At 45.3% G+C, this 19,139-nt stretch overlaps 1 protein-coding gene across 2 annotated transcripts in view; it reads left to right on the top strand.

Annotated features, from left to right (window-relative positions):
* LOC149349170 (vesicular integral-membrane protein VIP36) overlaps nt 1-19,139 on the top strand; it is a 105,098-nt gene that overhangs the window by 83,625 nt on the left and 2,334 nt on the right. For both annotated transcript variants that reach the window (XM_089578115.1, XM_089578114.1), the window contains 6 exons: nt 3,903-4,017; nt 5,212-5,294; nt 6,457-6,618; nt 7,968-8,082; nt 18,566-18,618; nt 18,686-18,752. In XM_089578115.1, the coding sequence (XP_089434241.1) occupies nt 3,903-4,017; nt 5,212-5,294; nt 6,457-6,618; nt 7,968-8,082; nt 18,566-18,618; nt 18,686-18,752 (595 nt within the window). The remainder of the gene's footprint in view (nt 1-3,902; nt 4,018-5,211; nt 5,295-6,456; nt 6,619-7,967; nt 8,083-18,565; nt 18,619-18,685; nt 18,753-19,139) is intronic.

Raw genomic sequence — 19,139 nt, 5'->3', positions numbered from 1 at the left:
AGACGGCCAAAGCTAGCTTGGAAATGTAGACGGCGTCTCCAGTCTGCTGGGCAGAGGAGAGGGCGGTGACCACGGAAGAGTAAAAGCATCTCCTTTTCTCATAACTAAACTGCCCTTCATCGTGACGTTCTTGGGGCTTGAAAGGAATTTTTTGTGGCGCGGTGTGAGAAGAATACAACAGAGGAGGGCAGCTTGGTTGGTGTCCAGGCACCACCCCTTCTGCCCCCCACTGCCTAGAGGAGTGTTCCTGGGCAGCTTGTTTTGTACGAATGGAGCAAACCCAGGGGGCCTCTTTTGTGTCAAATTCGGCTTCCTACATACTCTAGTGCCGCCCTCAGTCTCGCGATTAAATGACATTTACTTTGAAGGGTTAGGGTTCGGGCTAGTGGGTAGTCAACATGAGGATCCATAGCGCACAAAATTGAGGGGACACAACACAAGCGCTAAACTTCCTCTGAACGGTCTTTATTTGGCGCGGACAACCTTATAAAGATCACGTAAGGTACAGGTACAGATGACTAACAACAATTAATTATCTTGTCAAGTTCATGACGTGTCAGGAATGAGAAAAAGAACACAATGCAAGCCACCAATCATTGTTAGTCATCTGTACCTGTACCTTATGTGATCTTTATAAGGTTGTCCGCACCAAATAAAGATCGTTCAGTTTTGTGCGCTATGGATCCTCATGTTGACATTTACTTTTCTTTGAAAGGCTTAGGAAGTGCTGAAACATTACCAATACCTTATATATGTGTGTGCTTTCTTCCCATGCTGTGGGAAGGGTAATGCATTATTCACTGGCCTTGGTTTTACGCTTGGAGGTTTTCTCTCATTTTGATTCAGTCTAGGAGACTGAGAAATGAAATTTCATATACCTGCTTGACCTTCTTTGGCTATGTGGAAATGTCGGAAATTGTGAGACTACTCGGCAATATCCGGAAGAGAACTTGCACTGTCGTGTCTTGCACAACAGGCGCCCATAGAGTTTGAAGGACTGAAGAAAAACCCAGAGAGTGCTTGTAAGAATTTTGCCATACATTATGAAAAATGGCAACCCCAGATCACAGGTTCCTTTATGCTTTCGCTAGAGAGGAGCATTTTATAGTACCAGGAGCGGTGCTATTGTGAAGTGAATGTGAAACACCTGAGTGCCTAACATGGAACATTAACAAAATGCAATGAGTAGAACTGAAAGGATACCAGTGTATGGTGGGGAAGGCCAGATCTTGAACTATTTATTTTATTTTATTTATTGATTTATTTCAGTACCCTCAGGGCCCGAGGGCATTACAGAGGGGAGTGGGGTGCAATAGACAAACTGCAGTCACTAGTAACACAAAATGTGAACAAAAATATGGCTCGCGCAAATGAGTAGGTTACAGCAAATACAAACAAACAAATTAACAGTCATTAGCACGAAATTATGACCAAAGAATAAAAGTAAGGCATACCACGCAAAAAAATAAACACAAGGAGCAAGTTGTTGAGAATGGCAGGAAAACACTGGTGCACATATTTTGTCATGCCCTTAAACAGCGGAATTTGTGAAGGGGAAAAAAAAAAGGACCAGGTTTGTTTGAAGTACCACATGAGCTGAAAAGAATAAACGGCAGTGCGCAAGAATTACATGTACTATGTTATCATCAGGTTAGTTAAAGCTGATTTTAACACAGAATGGTCACATATTTCGATGACCGATCGGGGAAGGTGATTCCATTGTGCCAATGTGCTGGGGATGAATGAGTTGTAAAAGTGGTTTGTTTGGGATGAAAGAATACCAACTTTATGACGATGATCGATCCGAGCTGAAACGTAGCAAGGTGGCATTATAAATTTTCTCTTAAGGATGGGGCTATCATAGTAAATCTTATGGAATAGACAAAGGCGGGATATATTTCTACGTTGCGACAGTAGTGGGAGTGATAAGCATGGCACTGACACTAGAGTTATGGTGATAATTCGAGAGAATGAAACTGGTCGCACAGTTCTGTATAGATTCGAGTTGGTATATTAGTGTCTCTTGGTAGGGGTCCCAGATAGATGCAGCATATTACTACGAACCAACGGCTTGTAGAGAAGCAGTTTTACGGAGCTAGAAGAAAGATTAAAGTTACGGTGTATGTAGCCCAGCATGCGGTTAGCGTTGTTGCTTACATGATCTATGTGTACTTTCCAAGGAAGATTATGGGAAATGAAGACACCTAAATATTTATAAAAAGGCACAGACTCAAGGCTGCGATTGTTAAGACGATATGAAGGCAATGTGGTGTTACGACGAAAAACCCGCATGGACTTGCACTTTTTTATGTTTAGTTCCATGTTCCACGTGTTAGTCCATTCAAGAGCATGACCAATATCCGATTGAAGAAGAGCTATATCAGAGTCGCTGTTAATTTGTGGTATATGACGCAGTCATCAGCAAAAATATTTATTGTTGAACATAGATTGTCAGGTAAGTCATTGATATATATAAGAAAAAGCAGAGGCCCTAGAGCAGAGCCTTGTGGCACTCCACATCCAACTGGAGAAGTGAAGGAAGAAGCATTATTAGCGGTGACAAATCGTGAATGATTAGTGAGAAACGAATGCAGCCATCTAAGACCGTTAGGGTCAAGGTTAAGTTTACTAAGTTTTAAAAAAAGCAGTTGATGAGAGACCTTGTCAAACGCCTCTGAAAAATCGGGGAATATGCAGTCGACAACGGAACCCCTGTCGAGGAATGAGTTTAGATCACTAGCGGCCTCATTGATTCTTATACATTTCGCACAGAGCTAAGATGGTGCTTCAGAGGCTAAAAATGCTGCTAGAAGCACAAATGAAATCCGGGAAAACTGTGTGGCACATGGTGTGTTTTTGTAATTTTCCACTTGTTAATTTTTTTAATTTTTTTGCATTCTAAAATTTTACACAGCCCTACTATACTTAAAGAAGTTCAAAATTTGCGCCTTCTCGTGATCTGATCCTTGCGATGGCATAAAAAGTGCTTTCAGTGAAAGTGCCGCCGTGGTGGCTCAGTGGCTATGGTGCTCGGCTGCTGGCCCGAAAGACGCGGGTTCGATCCCGGCCGCGGCGGTTGAATTTCTTTGGAGGAGAAATTCCAGAGGCCCGTGTACTGTGCGATGTCAGTGCACGTTCCGGAGCCCTCCACTGCGGCGTATCTCGTAGCCTCAGTCGCTTTGGGACGTTAAACGCCATAAACGCTTTCAGTGAAAGTAACGTGCATACAGGCAGGGCCGGGCTTTTGGGTGAGCCCATGCATAAAGAAATGCCTCTGCTAGTTGAATCTGTCTTAGAATCCTTGCAAGCGCAGCAGTAGATGTTCCAGTGCGTTTTCTAGCGATCTTTCCTGTCCATGTTCATTGGCACAATGCCCAGTCTTTTCAATAAACTTGATTGGAGTCGGCAGTCGTCATGCTTGCCTGAAAAATATTAGTGCTGATTCTAGAAGCGGCCCAAGCCACTGCAGAATACTTGAAATCGAAGAAGCTGCCAAGGTGGTAGCATCCAAGTCCAAAAATATGGGATATTACCCACATTGCTTACCAAGGCTAAGTATTAAACACAGAATAACTGAATGGGATGACAGTAAACTGAAGGTCTTATCTGCTCTCGTCAGACCCCGTGTGGCAAATGTGGGCATAACGACCCGTGTTGAGTGTGGTTGATGCGAGACCAACCAGACAGCACGTTTTCCAGAAGTGTACAAGTAGTGAATCCCACTTGACCCTAAACTTTGCACTTGATTCATTAGTCCCGTGTTGAAGAAAATGTTCTTTGAGCAGTTGACACGAGACTGGAACTGCCTGTGCAGTTCAATTTTGCTCTCCAAAAGGCCCACTGGAGAAGGTCATTTCCTCTGCCAGCCAGGGTGGTTGTGTTATGTGTCCCTTGTGTTCCAGCCATGCAGGTCCAAAAACTGGGAAATGCACGTTCACTTCAAAGTTCATGGCACTGGGAAGGACCTGTTTGGTGATGGTTTTGCCATCTGGTATGCAAAGGAGGCCTTGGAATTGGGTAAGTATGATGCCAAACAGGTTCAGGGTCTGTCCAATTCCTGTGCTGTCAGGTGGGATCTGGGCTAATGACATCCATCCTTCCTCCTTCTGTGCAGTGGCAGAGGATGTTGCCAGTCAATGACTTCACTCAGGCTGCTTCAAATCGCTCTCAGAGGGACTTCTTTCTTTAAATACGCATAACAAGTAGCTGCAACGTAAAACTACGGTTTGTTGGTAGACCATGTCATGACCCTTTTTTTTTAGGTGGGCCATGTCGCCCAACTACGCTTTGCTCTGAAAGTGCACAACACGAGGACTGATGTATGCCTGACTGTTAGGTCTGTTGCTTTGTTTATTTATTTGTTCTGCTAGCCTCGCATCAGGAAAGAGATGCTATATACATTAAAACGAACAAAGTTTAAGCAATTTGAAGTGATGAGGCAGAACATATTAACTGTGTCTTCATTATACAAAGGCTAAAAAATGACGACAAAGAGGAGTAAGTTAGAAAATTTAGCACATGAAAGCAGAAAAAAATTTTTAAATAATGACAATGTATACAAGCTGCATTTTCGCCGCCGCGGTGGCTCAGTGGTTGTGGTGCTCGGCTGCGGACCCGAAAGACGCGGGTTCGATCCCGGCCGCGGTGGTTGATGGAGGTGAAATTCTGGAGGCCCGTGCACTGTGCGATGTCAGTGCATGTTAAAGAACCCCAGGTGGTCTAAATTTCCGGAGCCCTCCACTACGGCGCCTCTCATAGCTTTAGTCGCTTTGGGACGTTAAAAATAACAACATAAAAACCCCCACAAGCTGCATGCAGTAAGCGATAATGCTGACCAATATCAAGGTAGAAAAGAAGAAACCGGACAACTCCTCAGCTGTGAGGCCACCGGGCACCATTGGCGGCTTCTTACACTGGTCTGCTCGACTGCGGCCCACCGACAGGCACAACGCTGGGTGGGGAGTGCCCTCCAAAAGGGCCCTGTGGCAACAGAGCACTGTGCTATCACCGCAGCCGATCACGCCTCGTGCTGTCTTCACATCTGCGGTGCAAATAGATCAGCTTAACCTGGACCAGACGACCAATCAGGCTAAACACATGCGTTGTTGATTGGCTCCCTTCAGCCCCATTGTTGCAAGACGGCTGTAGTTTTCACACACAAGTGATCTGTTATGTGTTCATGTACAGCACAATTTTGTATTTTCATTGCAGGGCCAGTGTTCGGTAGCAAGGACAAGTTTTCAGGTCTTGGAATATTTTTTGACACATATGCCAACCAAAATGGTCCGCATAATGTAAGGAGGTTTCTGTTGCCACGTCATTACTTGTGACTGTGCTCTAGAGCCTTGAAGAAGCAGTGCGCAGTGCAACAGACCTGTTAAATTGTGCCTTTTCGCACTGCTTCTCTCAAATCTGAGAGCATCAACTGTTTGCACTATTTAACAGTGAAATAAGCTGTTCCGTACAGTTAGTTGTTTTTACTGTAGTTCAGTTCTAAATGTAGTTAAAAATAGTTTTGTGAAAGCAGTAAAGAAAATATTTTCAAATTGTTGTTGACCTATGGCTATGAACTACAGAACCTAATCCCTTTTTGATGGAGCAGTTAAAATGTGTTAGCATGCTTAGGTTCACCGTTCATACTGTGGTTGTAACCCAGAGAATAACAATACATGTCAGGCATAAACTTGGGAGTTTGCCCTCAATCCACCTTAAATGCTAATTTTTGGATAGTAGTTTTTACGCCAGATGATGTTTGTTTTGAATGTGGGGTCAGGGGCGCTGAGAGACTCTCCAAGTGTGTGTGGCATCAGTGGCTGCCACCATGCAGCATGGTGTGTCGGTCCCGGCCGATGCGGTCACATTTCGATGGACGTCCCCCCACAAGCCAAACCATCCTTCGAAAGATGGCATGAGCAGTACGCGAATGTTTCATGTGCAAAACCCGGGAAGAAACTGTCCAAGTGCAACAGGAGGTTTTTGACAAGTTATTTCCAACGCTTTCCTACAACCGAGGCCAGTGTTAACACTGCCCAGTTTTAACAAAAACTGTGGAATGCCTCTGGTTAGTTTGCTCCTTCAAGAAGAAGCTAGTAGATGTTATCAATTGCCTAGTAGGAATCTGATGGAACCAGGTCCAATACCAGGAGACAAAGTGGTAGCATTTCACATGACCAGTTGTCATTGGGCACGAACCAGTTGGTGCCTATTGTGCTCAGCAGAATCCTGTAATCTTAGTCCATGACATAGTATATGTGCTATAATTATGGTTAGTATAATTGAAGGTGTGCGCATGTTTGCAATTTTTTAATTGCAAAGACCCTCTCCTTTAAAACTGCCATTGGAGACAGTGCATGGTTGTAAGTACCGTGTTCCTGACAGCTTGTGTGACACAGACGTGCCTTATGCATGCATATACATTTACTGCGCTCTGACTCTTGTTCTCTTGGTGATTTATAGCATGGCCACCCCTACATTTCTGCAATGGTCAACAATGGCACACTGTCGTACGACCATGACCGTGACGGCACCCACACTGAGCTGGCTGGGTGCGAGGCCAAGTTTAGAAATGTTGATCACGATACGCACGTTGTCATACGCTACGAGAATGACGTTCTCACAGTGAGTGCTTTCTCTGCCCCATCTGCAGCTGCCGAGGCCCCACATTTGGGGGGTGCCTGTGTTGTGCTGAGTTGCTCTTGTAGCGCAGCTTTAGCTGAGCTTTATTTTGGTTGCATGTTATCATTTTTTCAATCAATTAAATAAATTAATGAGTTGGAAAGGAATTTAACTATCACATTTGTGGCCAAAGTTCCAGTGCCAAATTGTAGAGCCTGCCAAGAAAGGTCTAATTAGTTTTTGTTTTGATGTGTGCTATATACTTTTTTCCGCGTCGAAAAAAAAGTGCGCGGAATATGAAAAAGTACAATGTGACCATGCACTTGTGCACTGTGATGGCAGCGCTTTCAGATGTGGAGTGTAGCTGCGTTTGGTGGTGCCGCAACTGTGACTGGGCGGTGTACATTGCGGAAGGGCACAGCAGTTTCTGCACAGTACTACAGTGAGTAGAATGGCCAAGTTATGTGGCAACGCGAGGGGCCACTTTGTCCGCCCCCACCACCAGAGGCGAACTTCCCATCTGAGAGCGCTGCTGTGACAGCAGCCGGACTCCAATAATTCGGACTTCGCTGACAAAGTCATGCACCTCATAGGAACGTGTACATCTTCACGACTGATATTTCGCACTTTGCAGAGTCTAAAAGTTGGATTCTTTGGACTAAAATAGACGCCAACAATACTGTGGAGATGGTCTTTCACCTGAAAGTTTGTTATTTCGGCCTAATATAGACGCGAGCAGGCACAATTTTGTGAGCGCCTGTTCTTGCTTCCCGTGGCTTTCATTTGCGGCATGACTTGCGACTGCACCGCAACCCCTGATGTGGGAGGACATGGCTAGTCTAGTATTACCACTTGTTGGGAAGCTTTCCTCATTTTGAAAGACGGTTTTTCGCAGCAATTTTTTTTTTTTTTTGATCACGGATTTTTCGGGTTCTATCATTTGGATCATTTTCCGGGTCCCACCGAGTCTGAAAAATCAGTCGGCGGCTGTATTTTGCATGCTTTCTTTTCAGGAAAACACAGCAAAAAGTCGAATGTAGTGCACATCAAAATGAATAGTGATTATGTTGGTCAAATTTTTAGGGGAATCCCCCAAGGTGGAGTAGATTTGTAATAAGGGAGTAATTACTCATTGGCATCCACCCGAGCGCAGCCATACGGCTACTTTCCTTTGTAGCCGTATGGCTGCGCTCGGGTGGATGCCAATGAGTAATTACTCCCTTATTACAGTAGTGATTATGAATTCACATGCTCTACAATTTGCCACCAGAATTTTGAGAAGGTTCCCTATCCTGCCGTTGGCCAAGATGAGATGAGGCACACCTGGTGTATGCAGTGTCCTGTTCTTGCAGGTGGCAACGGACATAGAAGGGAAGAATGCTTGGAAGGAGTGCTTCACTGTGAAGGGCGTTCAGCTGCCCACGCACTACTACTTTGGGGCATCTGCAGTCACTGGAGATCTTTCAGGTGACATGGCATGTCACCCCTTGTTCTTTTTATTACAGCAGGACTGGGGTCTGTGAGTGGATGACTTAAATCAAACTCTGAGGTGGTCACAGGTGGCAGCTCAGAGCTGAGCAAGTGGTTCTCAGAGCTGTTCCGGCCGCCAAACATCTTCATCAGATGGTCATGAACAGCAACGCTGCACCACTGTGCGCACGCTGCGAAGGGGATCAACGGGCGTACTGGAGGTTTCGTCCAACCTGGAATTATAATAGGGATAAAGACGAAGGAAAACATAACTCATCAAGAAGCACGAAAGCAACTCCCTGCTACGTTCCAAGTAGCACACAGCAACAACCACCAATGTGGTGCACAAGGGCGGCTCCGGCCACTGCCCTCTCAGAGCCCGAGGCAGGGCCACATCTGAAAAAGGGCCTCTAAGTTGGCAAGGCTTCGCCCAGTTGGGAGACAATGGACACACAGCTCTCCCCGCTGGGCACACCTGCCTTGAGTGAAAAAGAGAAGACCCCAGTACCCCCAAAACTGGTATCTGAAGTTTTAAACTACAGTCCCAAAAAACATCCAACATGGCATTCCGTATGCAGTGGAATTGCCAAGGACTATTAAATAACTGCAGTGACATAAAAGAGCTTTTAAACACTCTGTCCCCGGTGGCCTCATGCTTACAGAAGACCTAGCTCAGGTCCCAAACAAAAATAACATTTTAAAACAGGTATGTCTTCGGGACCTTCTTGTGTCTATAGGGGTAAAGCACAGAATAGGAACCCTTAATCCATACGTGCCGCATGATTTCTGAATTCCCCCCCCCCCCCCCCCCCCCCTCGAACCGCACCGAAGGAGACAAAGTTCCAACTTCGAAATCTGCTGAAGATTTCCCACAGTTCCTGATTGTCCATGCTGTTGAGCAAAAAGCTCCAGAGGCCGCGCAATCAGCGTTTGTAATACAAACGTGGCTAACATAGGCGAGGAATACGAAGCAAAAAAACTCTCCTCCGGAGATCTGCTTGTACAGGTCAAGTCCAAACAGTAGAGTGATGCATTACTCAAACAACAGAAACTTGCTGACCTAGACATCACAGTAACACCTCACAGAAGGCGGCTGCTAATGGCAGAGGATGAGAACGAGCTCCTCGAGAATTTGCGAGACCAAGGTGTAACGTCCCTTCGCCGCATCACTATCAGGCGTAGAGGAGAAGAAAAAACAACACCTCACATCGTGCTAGCATTCGGCAGCACTCGGTTGCCTGAGTCTGTCCGGGTTGCGTTCATCAGGTGCCCAGTGCGCCCAGGCATCCCTAACTCTAGGAGATGCTTCAAATGCCAAAAGTATGGCCATGGCAGCAAGACATGTAGAGGCAACGGGACCTGTGGCAAATGTGCCGAAACCGAACACGATACAGACAGCTGCCAATCAACTCTAACAAAATGTGCAAATTTGAAAGGTCCACACGCAGCCTACTCACGAGCCTCTGAAGTATTCAAAAAAGAAAAGCAAATAATCATCTGAAAGTGCGAGCAACCCCGAGGCACGAAAAAAAAATTCAATGAAGAAACATCTTACGGTGTTTGGTGACACAGTGTGCCTGCCTCGTTCCCCACCCACCACTGACACCTGCCTCTGGGCAGTTAGTGGGAATACAAGGCCAGGCAGGGCCATCCACACCAAGGCTTCCCTGCCATTTCAGAAGGATGGCTACACAGCTTCCCCCATCGGGAGAAGCCACAAATCCGTACAGGGTTTTAAATACATCCACAAAAGGAATTAGATATGAACTGTCGATGCATGTTAAAAAAACTACGTAAAAGATATCCTTGCTTTATATTCCCCGCTTGTTTTATGTCTGCAGGAGATAAAACTTGGGATCGAAACAAAAAAAAATTTAATTAAATATAGTCTTTCGCCACGACCGAGAGAAAGCAAATCGGCTCTCAAATAGGCCATAGTCGTCTAAAGTCGTGTGGCCACTCGCAAAGTCGAGCCTTAGATTACATTTGAAGCTGTTGCAGTCACTGCTGTACATTTTAAAACAATTACAGTATGTTTTGTATATCTTCAGCTGCACTAACACTCCATGACTTAGAAAAGCTTTTAAAACAGTCACAAGTGCCATATCTGTTAGTCGGGGATTTTAATGTTCACTCCAATTTGTGGGGAAGCGATCAGACACTAGAGGCGGTATTTTACAAGATTTTATTCCCTGCAATAATATATGCCTACTCAGCCACACTTGCTGTGCTCTGAGCTGAGGAAAATGGAGCCTCTGCGGTGGCTCAGTGGTTACGGCGCTCGGCTGCTCACCCGAAAGGCCACAGCGGTTGGATTTTTGTGGAGGCAAAGTGCTGTGGTCGAAATTACTCCGGAGCCCTCCACTACGGCGTCCCTCAGAGCCTGAGTCGCTTTGGGACGTTAAGCCCCACGAACCAAAATAAGCTGCGTAGATTTGTCTCCCTTCTAAATGGGACGTCTTGGACAGCCCGTATGGCCCATTCCTTCTCCAGATATCATTTGAGCAAAACCACGACACTTCGCCAACTGTTGCAAGAAGATGGCAGCCTAGAATAAATAGCTGCGCTCCTGGCTGTCTTCTGGAGTGGTGCAACAAAACCTGGTGTACAAAGGAATGTGGAGTAGCAAAAAAGAAACAAAGCAAAGCATTGGGAATCTTCCACAGGTACCCCACACAGAAAGATATCCGCTCTAGTGCCGAAAAGACTTCATGGCAAAGTTACAAAATAAATGTGGGAGAAGGTGCCAAAGCTGAGTGGCAAATACTCCCCTTTCTAACAGCCCCTGCTATACAGACAAACATCGAAGAGCAGGCAGGCATTTTAGGTCAATATTTTTCGGCAGTTTCCATCTCATCACACTATACTGAATCATTTCTAAAATACAAAGACTCCCTACAAGTGGCTATACAGTTGAACCATATAATAATCTTGTTACAGGTCAAGAAATCCACACAGACAAAATACATTATCAAATGCTATCCCACCTCTCTGAACCTGCCGTGGAGGCACTTTCAAAATTTTTTATTAAGGTTTGGGTATCGGGTATCCTGGAAGAAGGCGGCCATCATCGTTCCATTTTTAAAACGCGAAAAAGCACCAACCTCTCCCAGCTGCCTTGCGAAATCTTTTGAAAATATCGGGAATATTAGATTTAAACTTCGTGCTCGAAGCTCGTGAGCTTCTCGATGTTCATCAATTCAGTTTCAAAAAGGCATGCTCCACAACAGACCACCTAGTTCATCTAGAAAATGCTGTCCACGAAGCTTTTGTGCACAAACAACAATGCCTTGCTGTTTTTTTCGATTTAGAGAATGCATATGACACAATCTGGAATTTTATTGCTGACTTTATGGAGGACTATGGTAGCTGTGCAGTCGGTATAGATATCTTCCAATATTTGCACATAACACTCTTCTACACCCTGATTGCGTGCATGACAGCTGAGGTTTCCACTGAGTCAGATGCTTTCTCGTAATCAGTGAAGGCTGTATATAGGGGTCGGTTATATTCTCCGCGTTTCTCTATCATCTGACTGGTAGTGTAAATATGGTCTATTGTCGAGTATGCTTTACGAAAGCCTGCCTGATCATTTGGTTGATTGAAGTCTAGGGTTTGTCCTGACTATTAGCGATTACCTTAGTAAATACCTTGTAGGCAACGGACAGTAAGCTGATCGGTCTGTAATTCTTCAAGTCCTTGACGTCTCCTTTCTTACGAATTAAGATAATGTTAGCGTTCTTCCAAGCTTCTGGTACGCTCGAGGTCACAAGGCATTGCGTATACAGGGTGGCTAGTTTTTGTAGCACGATCTCCCCTCCGTCCTTCAACAAATCTGCTGTTACCTGATCCTCACCAGCTGCTTTCCCCCTTTGCATTGCTCCTATGGCTTTCTTTACTTGCTCTTTTGTTACTGGCGGGATGTCCCATTGCTGTGCACTACTGACTCTCTCATGAGCATTCTGGTTGTATGGGTACTGTATAGATTTGTGTAGAACTCTTCGGCTGTTTGAACTGTCTTTTCCGTATTGCTCCCGCAGGGGCACCTTTTGAAACGAGGTGTTGGTGCTTGGCGCCACCACGGACGGACCCTTAGCCCCCATACCGAAGCTGTTATCCGTACCGTGGCGATAGGTTGAAAGGTGGAGGGAAGAAACCATGAACGGTGGCGGTCGAGGAAGTGGTCAATCCTCGGCCGATGGGCTCCTCGTTTGTCTACCAGGCGGGGAGTCCCGGGACCTTCCTCTGTGTATAAGGGTGAATCAGAGGCGACAGAGTATGAGGAACCCTTAGCCAGTACATGCCGTATGGAAAAATTTGCAAAATAATCTGATCGGCCCCCAAAAAGGGGTCGCACCGATGCGAAAAAATTGATGCCACAGAAACCAGAAACGTTTCCAAAGTTTTTCATGGTTCACTCAAATACAGATGAACCTGTAGCAAACTTGTCTGCATTTGTGATCGCCAACACCCTAAAAAGGTGTGTAGGCAAAGACTACAAAGCAAAAAAGCAGCGAACCGGATATCTCCTTGTAGAAATAAACACAAAAGAACAGAGCACCAAACTGATGTCGTTACAGAATCTTGGAGAAACGAGTGTACAGGTAACCCCACACCGCACCCTGAACCACTCAAAGGGCGTCATATCTGAATATGAACTCCTACAGAGTACCGATGCGGAAATGGAAGAAGAACTATCTGAACAAGGAGTAATAGCAGCCCGACGAATAACCATTCGAAGAAACAATGTTGAAATCAAAACAAAACACATTGTCTTAACTTTCAATACCACAACTCTGCCTGACTCCATCCATGCCGCCTACCTCCATTGTAAAGTCCGCCCATACATACCGAACCCGAGACGATGTTTCAAGTGCCAGCGCTTTGGACACAGCATGTTGGCTTGCCGCGGTAAACCCACTTGTGTCACATGCGCAGAAGACGCACATACAGAGGAAAGATGCGAAAGATGCATCTTTCTGCTTTGCTGAAAGATGCGAACGCACACCAAAATGCATCAACTGCAATGGCGCACATGGCGCGTACTCCAGGTCGTGCCCAGTCTGGAAAACAGAAAAACAAATCATAACTTTGAAGACCACAGAAAACCTGTCCTACCTTGAAGCAAAAAAACGCGTCTCTTTCCAACAGAAAGGGACATACTCTGAAGCGGTGATGCGGGGACCGCCGCCGCCTTCAGTTTCTGTCGGCACACAGGTCTATCCGGTGGACCTGGGGTCAACAACCAAGTCCCCACCACAGAAGTCGGTGACACAGTCCACAGGGCTGAAAATTTCGTGGGAAGACCACGCGATCCTTGCCGGAGGCCCTCAGGCCCCACTTTCAGCAGCGGCATCCTCGGCGACAGACACCCAGAACAGCTCTGCTGAACTGGACCTGTCGCCCCACCCCTCTAAGAAGGCACCTGCTGGCCCAAGAGACTCTGCCCCTGGAGCAGAGCATGGTTCAGTGGTGCCAACAAAAAAGACGAATGCGAAGGCCACGGGCCATCGCAAACAAGAAGCATCCTCCACGTCCACCGTGGAAGAGATGGATGTCAGCGAAAGTCCGCTGACACACGCATCCGCGGATTCTCCGCGGAAATCCGGCGCCACGGAAGTGGCGATGGATACAACTCCTGGTTCGCCACCGCTGCAGCGGCGGCGAGACTCTCTTAGAGAAAAAAGGGAAACCACGAATCACTGCTCCTGAGAATACGTAACTTTCCCCAATCCCCAACTTATCACAATGGCGTATCTAATACAATGGAACTGTAGAGGTCTACACAGAAACTACACAGACATAACCGATATGCTCAAAACAATGGCACCTACAGCTGTGTGCCTGCAAGAAACGAACCTTGGGCCACAGCACACAAACATCTTAAAAAAATATAATATTTTCCGGAAAGACCGAGTACAAGCTAGCCGACTCTCAGGAGGCGTTGCTATCATTACGCAAAGCGATGTCCCTGCAAGAGAGGTATCATTAAAGACGAACTTAGAAGCGGTCACAGTAAACATCATTAGCCATAAAACAATAACAATATGCTCTGTGTACATACCACCCCACAACACAATAGCCATGCATGACCTAGAAGAACTTCCGGAACAGTTGCCAGAGCCATATGTAATAATAGGGGATTTTAACGCACACTCCTCATTCTGGGGAAGTGAGCATACTGATTCCAGGGGTCAGCTCATCAAGGATTTTATTCTTTCGAATAACATATGTTTAATGAATACGGGAAAAGCTACGTACTGCTGCCCCAGCTCTGGAAAAATGACCTGCCTCGATTTAGCATTTGCATCACCATCTGTTTTTGATGATTTTATTTGGGATGTTTTAGGTGACCCCCGGGGAAGTGATCACTTACCTACGGTTTTAAAACTAACATCAGCTACATTCATCCTCCCTACAAAGCCACGGCGATGGAAAATTCACCTCGCCGATTGGGCACTTTTCAGAACGAAGGCCATACTAGAAAGAGAATATGCCGAAACCCTTACTATAGAAGAACTAAATGAAAAATTTGTCACATGCTTAATATCTGCAGCAATAGAAGCCATCCCACAAACGTCTGAAATTGCACGAAAAACACATAAAGTTTGGTGGTCAACTGAATGCTCATTGGCTAAAAAGCAGCAAAACAAGGCTTGGGGCAACCTTCGCAGATATCCCACTGCAGGAAACTTGCTCATCTTCAAAAGGGCCAGAGCCAAAGCACGATACATTAGACGCAACGCAGAAAGGGCATCATGGCAACAGTACATATCCTCCATAAACAGCTCAATATCATCAAAGAAAATGTGGGAGCAGGTGCGGAAATTCACAGGAAATTTTACTCCATTCACATTTCCAATGCTAACAACACCCGGTACTCAAACAACATTAGAAGAGCAGGCCAACATATTGGGTGAGCATTTTTCCACAGTTTCAAGCTCATCCAACTACACACACACATTTCAAAAGCACAAAACAATAGTAGAAAAACAAAGCCTGCCCTTTGGAACATGCATACATGAAGACTACAATCAGCTTATTACCATGCAGGAACTAAACACAGTACTAACGTCCGGTAAAACGACAGCACCAGGCCCAGACAATATACATTATGCCATGCTTGCTCACCTCTCTGAGACTGCCATAGAGGCTCTCCTAAAATTTTTCAATAAAATATGGATGAGTGGAGAAATCCCCCAAGCATCGAAAGAAGCAATCATAGTACCCTTCCTAAAACCAGGGAAACCACAAACTAGTCCCACCAGTTACAGGCCAATAGCACTCACTAGCTATATAGCAAAATCATTCGAAAGCATTCTAAACATCAGACTAACCTTCATACTTCAGTCCCAGCAACTTTTAGATATACACCAGTGAAGACATGTTCCACAACCGATCACCTTGTACGCTTTGAGAACACAGTCCGGGAAGCGTTCATCCACAACCAACACTGTATAGGGGTCTTCTTTGACCTGGAGAAGGCTTACGATACCACGTGGAGGTTCGGTATCCTCCGTGACCTAGCGGGCCTAGGTATCCGCGGCAGGATGCTGAGCTGTTAGAGCGACTTCCTGACCAATCGAACGTTCTCTTTGAGACGAGGCCTACAGGCCGACCCCACACTATATCTAAACCAAACCCCACTACCTGTCAAACAAGAGCATAAATTCCTAGGGATAACTTTCGATAAAAAGCTCACTTTCTTGCCACATATAAACAGCTTAAAGAAAAAAGCTTCCCAGGCCCTCAATGTGCTGAAAATACTATCAAGAAAACGCTGGGGGTCTGATAGAGCTTCCCTGTTACATATACTATATCGTTCTCTGGTTCGCTCTAAGTTAGACTATGGGTCCATAGTATATGGCTCAGCAAGACCGTCCTACATAAAACGACTGGATCCTGTCCGTAATCTTGGTTTAAGGTTGTCTTCCGGTGCTTACAGAACTTCACCAATAGCAAGTCTGTATGTGGAAACTAATGAACCTTCCTTAGAAGATCGAAGAACTGCACTAACTTGTACATACATCCTCAAAATCCTTTCTCAGCCCGAACATCTCTGTTACCCAATTGTCACGAAATGCCCATCCCGAATACTCTTCAACAACAAGCCCCATGCGATTAAGCCGTTGCTCTTGCGCTGCGAAGAAAAATGTCAAACTCTGAACATGCTTAACGAAATCAAAAATATTGCCCCAAGACACGAAGCGCTACCACCGTGGTACACTCTCCCCACAGTGTGTGACGTCACACTAACACGCCTCAGGAAAACCTGTACACCACACGACCATATAATATAAGAATATCTAGCACTACAGCAAAAATACAGAAATTATACTGCCTTTTATACTGATGGGTCAAAAACTCATGCTCATGTAGGAAGCGCAGTAATACAAGGAAAAAATGAAAATGCAGTACGACTTCCCTCATGTGCTACAGTTTTCACCGCGGAGTGTTATGCTATTAGTGTTGCGGTACAGAAAATAACAAATGAAAACATCAAAACAGCATCATTTATACAGATTCACTGAGCGTCCTTACAGCATTAAACTCCAAAAATGCTACGGAGCCACTGATTGGAAGCATTATACACAATATATTAAAGGTCACAACACAAAAACATGTTATAAAATTCTGCTGGGTTCCCAGTCACATTGGCATTAGGGACAATGAGAGAGCCGACATGTGTGCTGCACAAACCAGAACCATGGAAATAAAACGTGAATTTGCCTCCTAGAGATTACATGAAGTTAGTGCATAGCAGACTAAGAGCCAAGTGGCAAGCTTCTTGGGAAAATGAAGGACACAACAAGCTGCATACCATAAAGCCCATTTTAAAAGAATGGAAATCATGCCGCCATAAAGAGCGTTTTATCGAAGTAATTTTATGTCGTTTACGCATAGGTCACACACACATCACCCATAACTTCTTATTAACAAAAAAAGACAAACCTCTGTGTGAAATGTGTGGTGAGGAGCGCACAGTAAATCACATTTTAATTTCTTGTTCGCGTCTCGAAGAACTTAGAAAAAAATTTTTTACGGTATTTTACAATGAACACATTCCATTTCATCCCGCATTGCTTTAAGGCGAGCAAACACTTGTCGAGTTTTCACTTGTTTGTAAGTTTCTAAAGAAAGCCAATGTTTTAAATCTATTATAATGTAACCTCTATACACTATCTAACCTTGTGTTTGGCGCATAATAGCCATAGTTGCTTATGCGCCATAAAACCCCATATAACTAACGTTTTTCGTATTGCTAACGACTTTGCCCTCTTTGTCTCTTAGCACAATACATCTGGTTTTTACGTGTACCTATAGAATTCCAATAAGGAAGGGTGTCAGGCAGGGAGACACGATCTCACCAATGCTATTCACCGCCTGCTTACAGAAGGTATTCCGGGGCCTGAAACGGGAACAGTTGGGGATAAGAGTTAATGGAGGATACCTAAGTAATCTGCAATTTGCTGATGACACTGCCTTGCTAAGTCACTCAGGACATGAACTGCAAAGCATGATCAATGAGTTAGAGAGGCAGAGCAGAACGGTGGGTCTAAAAATTAACATGCAGAAAACCAAAGTAGCGTTGAACAGCCTCGCAAGGGAACAGCAGTTCGCTATTGGTAACGAGGTGCTGGACATAGTAAGGGAATACATCTGCTTAGGGCAGGTAGTGGCCGCTGATCCGGATCAGGAGAGGGAAGTAACTAGAAGAATAAGAATGGGGTGGAGCGCATAGGGCAGGTTCTCTCGGATCATGAATGGCATGCCCCAATATCCCTCAAGAGAAAAGTGTATAACAGCTGTACTTTACTGGTACTCACCCATGGGGCAGAAACGTAGAGGCTAATGAAGAGGGTTCAGCTTAAGGGCAAAAAAAAAAAAAATGAGGAAAATGTGCTGTACTTAGTTTTGTAATGAATGCATCTCTTAACTGATAATGCACGTTCTTGAGAACTTGTGACTTTGTGCTTCGCTTGATTTTGTAATACTACAGCTCAGCCACACTCTTACTGCTGAGGTGCCCAGAATGGTCCCTGAGGTTACGCCAACCTTCTGCAAAGCGTGCACTATTGGCCATGTCTGTTTCGTATGTCATCACACGAAGAAACGTTTTGGGCCCTTTGCGTTGCCGTTGTTTTTTCCTTTTTTTTTATCAATTTCTGCACAAAAGAGTGTTTCTATATACTACCTTGAGCTTGGCAAGCTTGATGGCCTGAGATGCTTACTATGTGCCACTAAACTCAACACAATACAAAAAAGGGGAATTTATCAATCAGTTGACTGTTTTCCTTCAGATCGGGGAATAAAGAAGGTCTCTTTACACCCCCGGAGAAGCAACTTGGGTGGGTGGAAGCTGTAGTGAATCCCGCTGCATCTACGAATATAATGTTGCCCATCATGGGGCAGGGGCGTTAGTGTCACAGCACATTTATTGCCACCACAGTGCGGCTATAAAGTTTCTCTGCGTTTGCAGATAACCATGACATCATTTCCATGAAGCTGTACGAGATTGATGGCCCAGGCGAGGTGCGTAGTAGCCTGTTATGATGGCCACTGTGTTTCTGTGCAGGCTGACCCCCGTTGTTTCTTGCAGAAGCAGGGCGACACTCGGGACCGGTCCAAGATCGTTCCTGCCGCATCATTTTTCGCACCACCAAGAGGTATGGTGTTGGTTCAACCTATGGCCCATTGCTTTGAGCATTGCGGCCATGGAAACATGTCACCAGCAGCTGTAGCTTCTTTGACAAGTGCTGCACATAAGGCAGTGTTCTGTAATCAGTCAATCCTTACTTCATATATTGGAGAGTGCCAAGCTGTGCCTCACTGCATGGGTTTCTGAGGCAGAAAGCTGGGCTAGTGTAGACAAGACAGAGTAACAGTAACCCTTCGTCCCTATTATTTAGCGCTACTATGTCCCCTCTAACTGCACGGGTGGCTGGTGGTGGTTCGCGTCATGCTTCACACTTTATCTCGCATTTGCCAACAATGCGAGAACAGCTGGTAGCAAGGCAATCAACACCCATTCGCACCTCTTTAGTTTAGATAGT

The sequence above is a fragment of the Amblyomma mixtum genome, chromosome 3 (genome assembly GCF_055824585.1).
Source record: "Amblyomma mixtum isolate Tamu chromosome 3, ASM5582458v1, whole genome shotgun sequence".
NCBI classification, from domain to species: Eukaryota; Metazoa; Arthropoda; class Arachnida; order Ixodida; family Ixodidae; genus Amblyomma; species Amblyomma mixtum.
The sequence above is the reverse complement of the archived record's forward strand: the minus strand, read 5'-3'. Positions and strand labels throughout refer to the sequence as shown.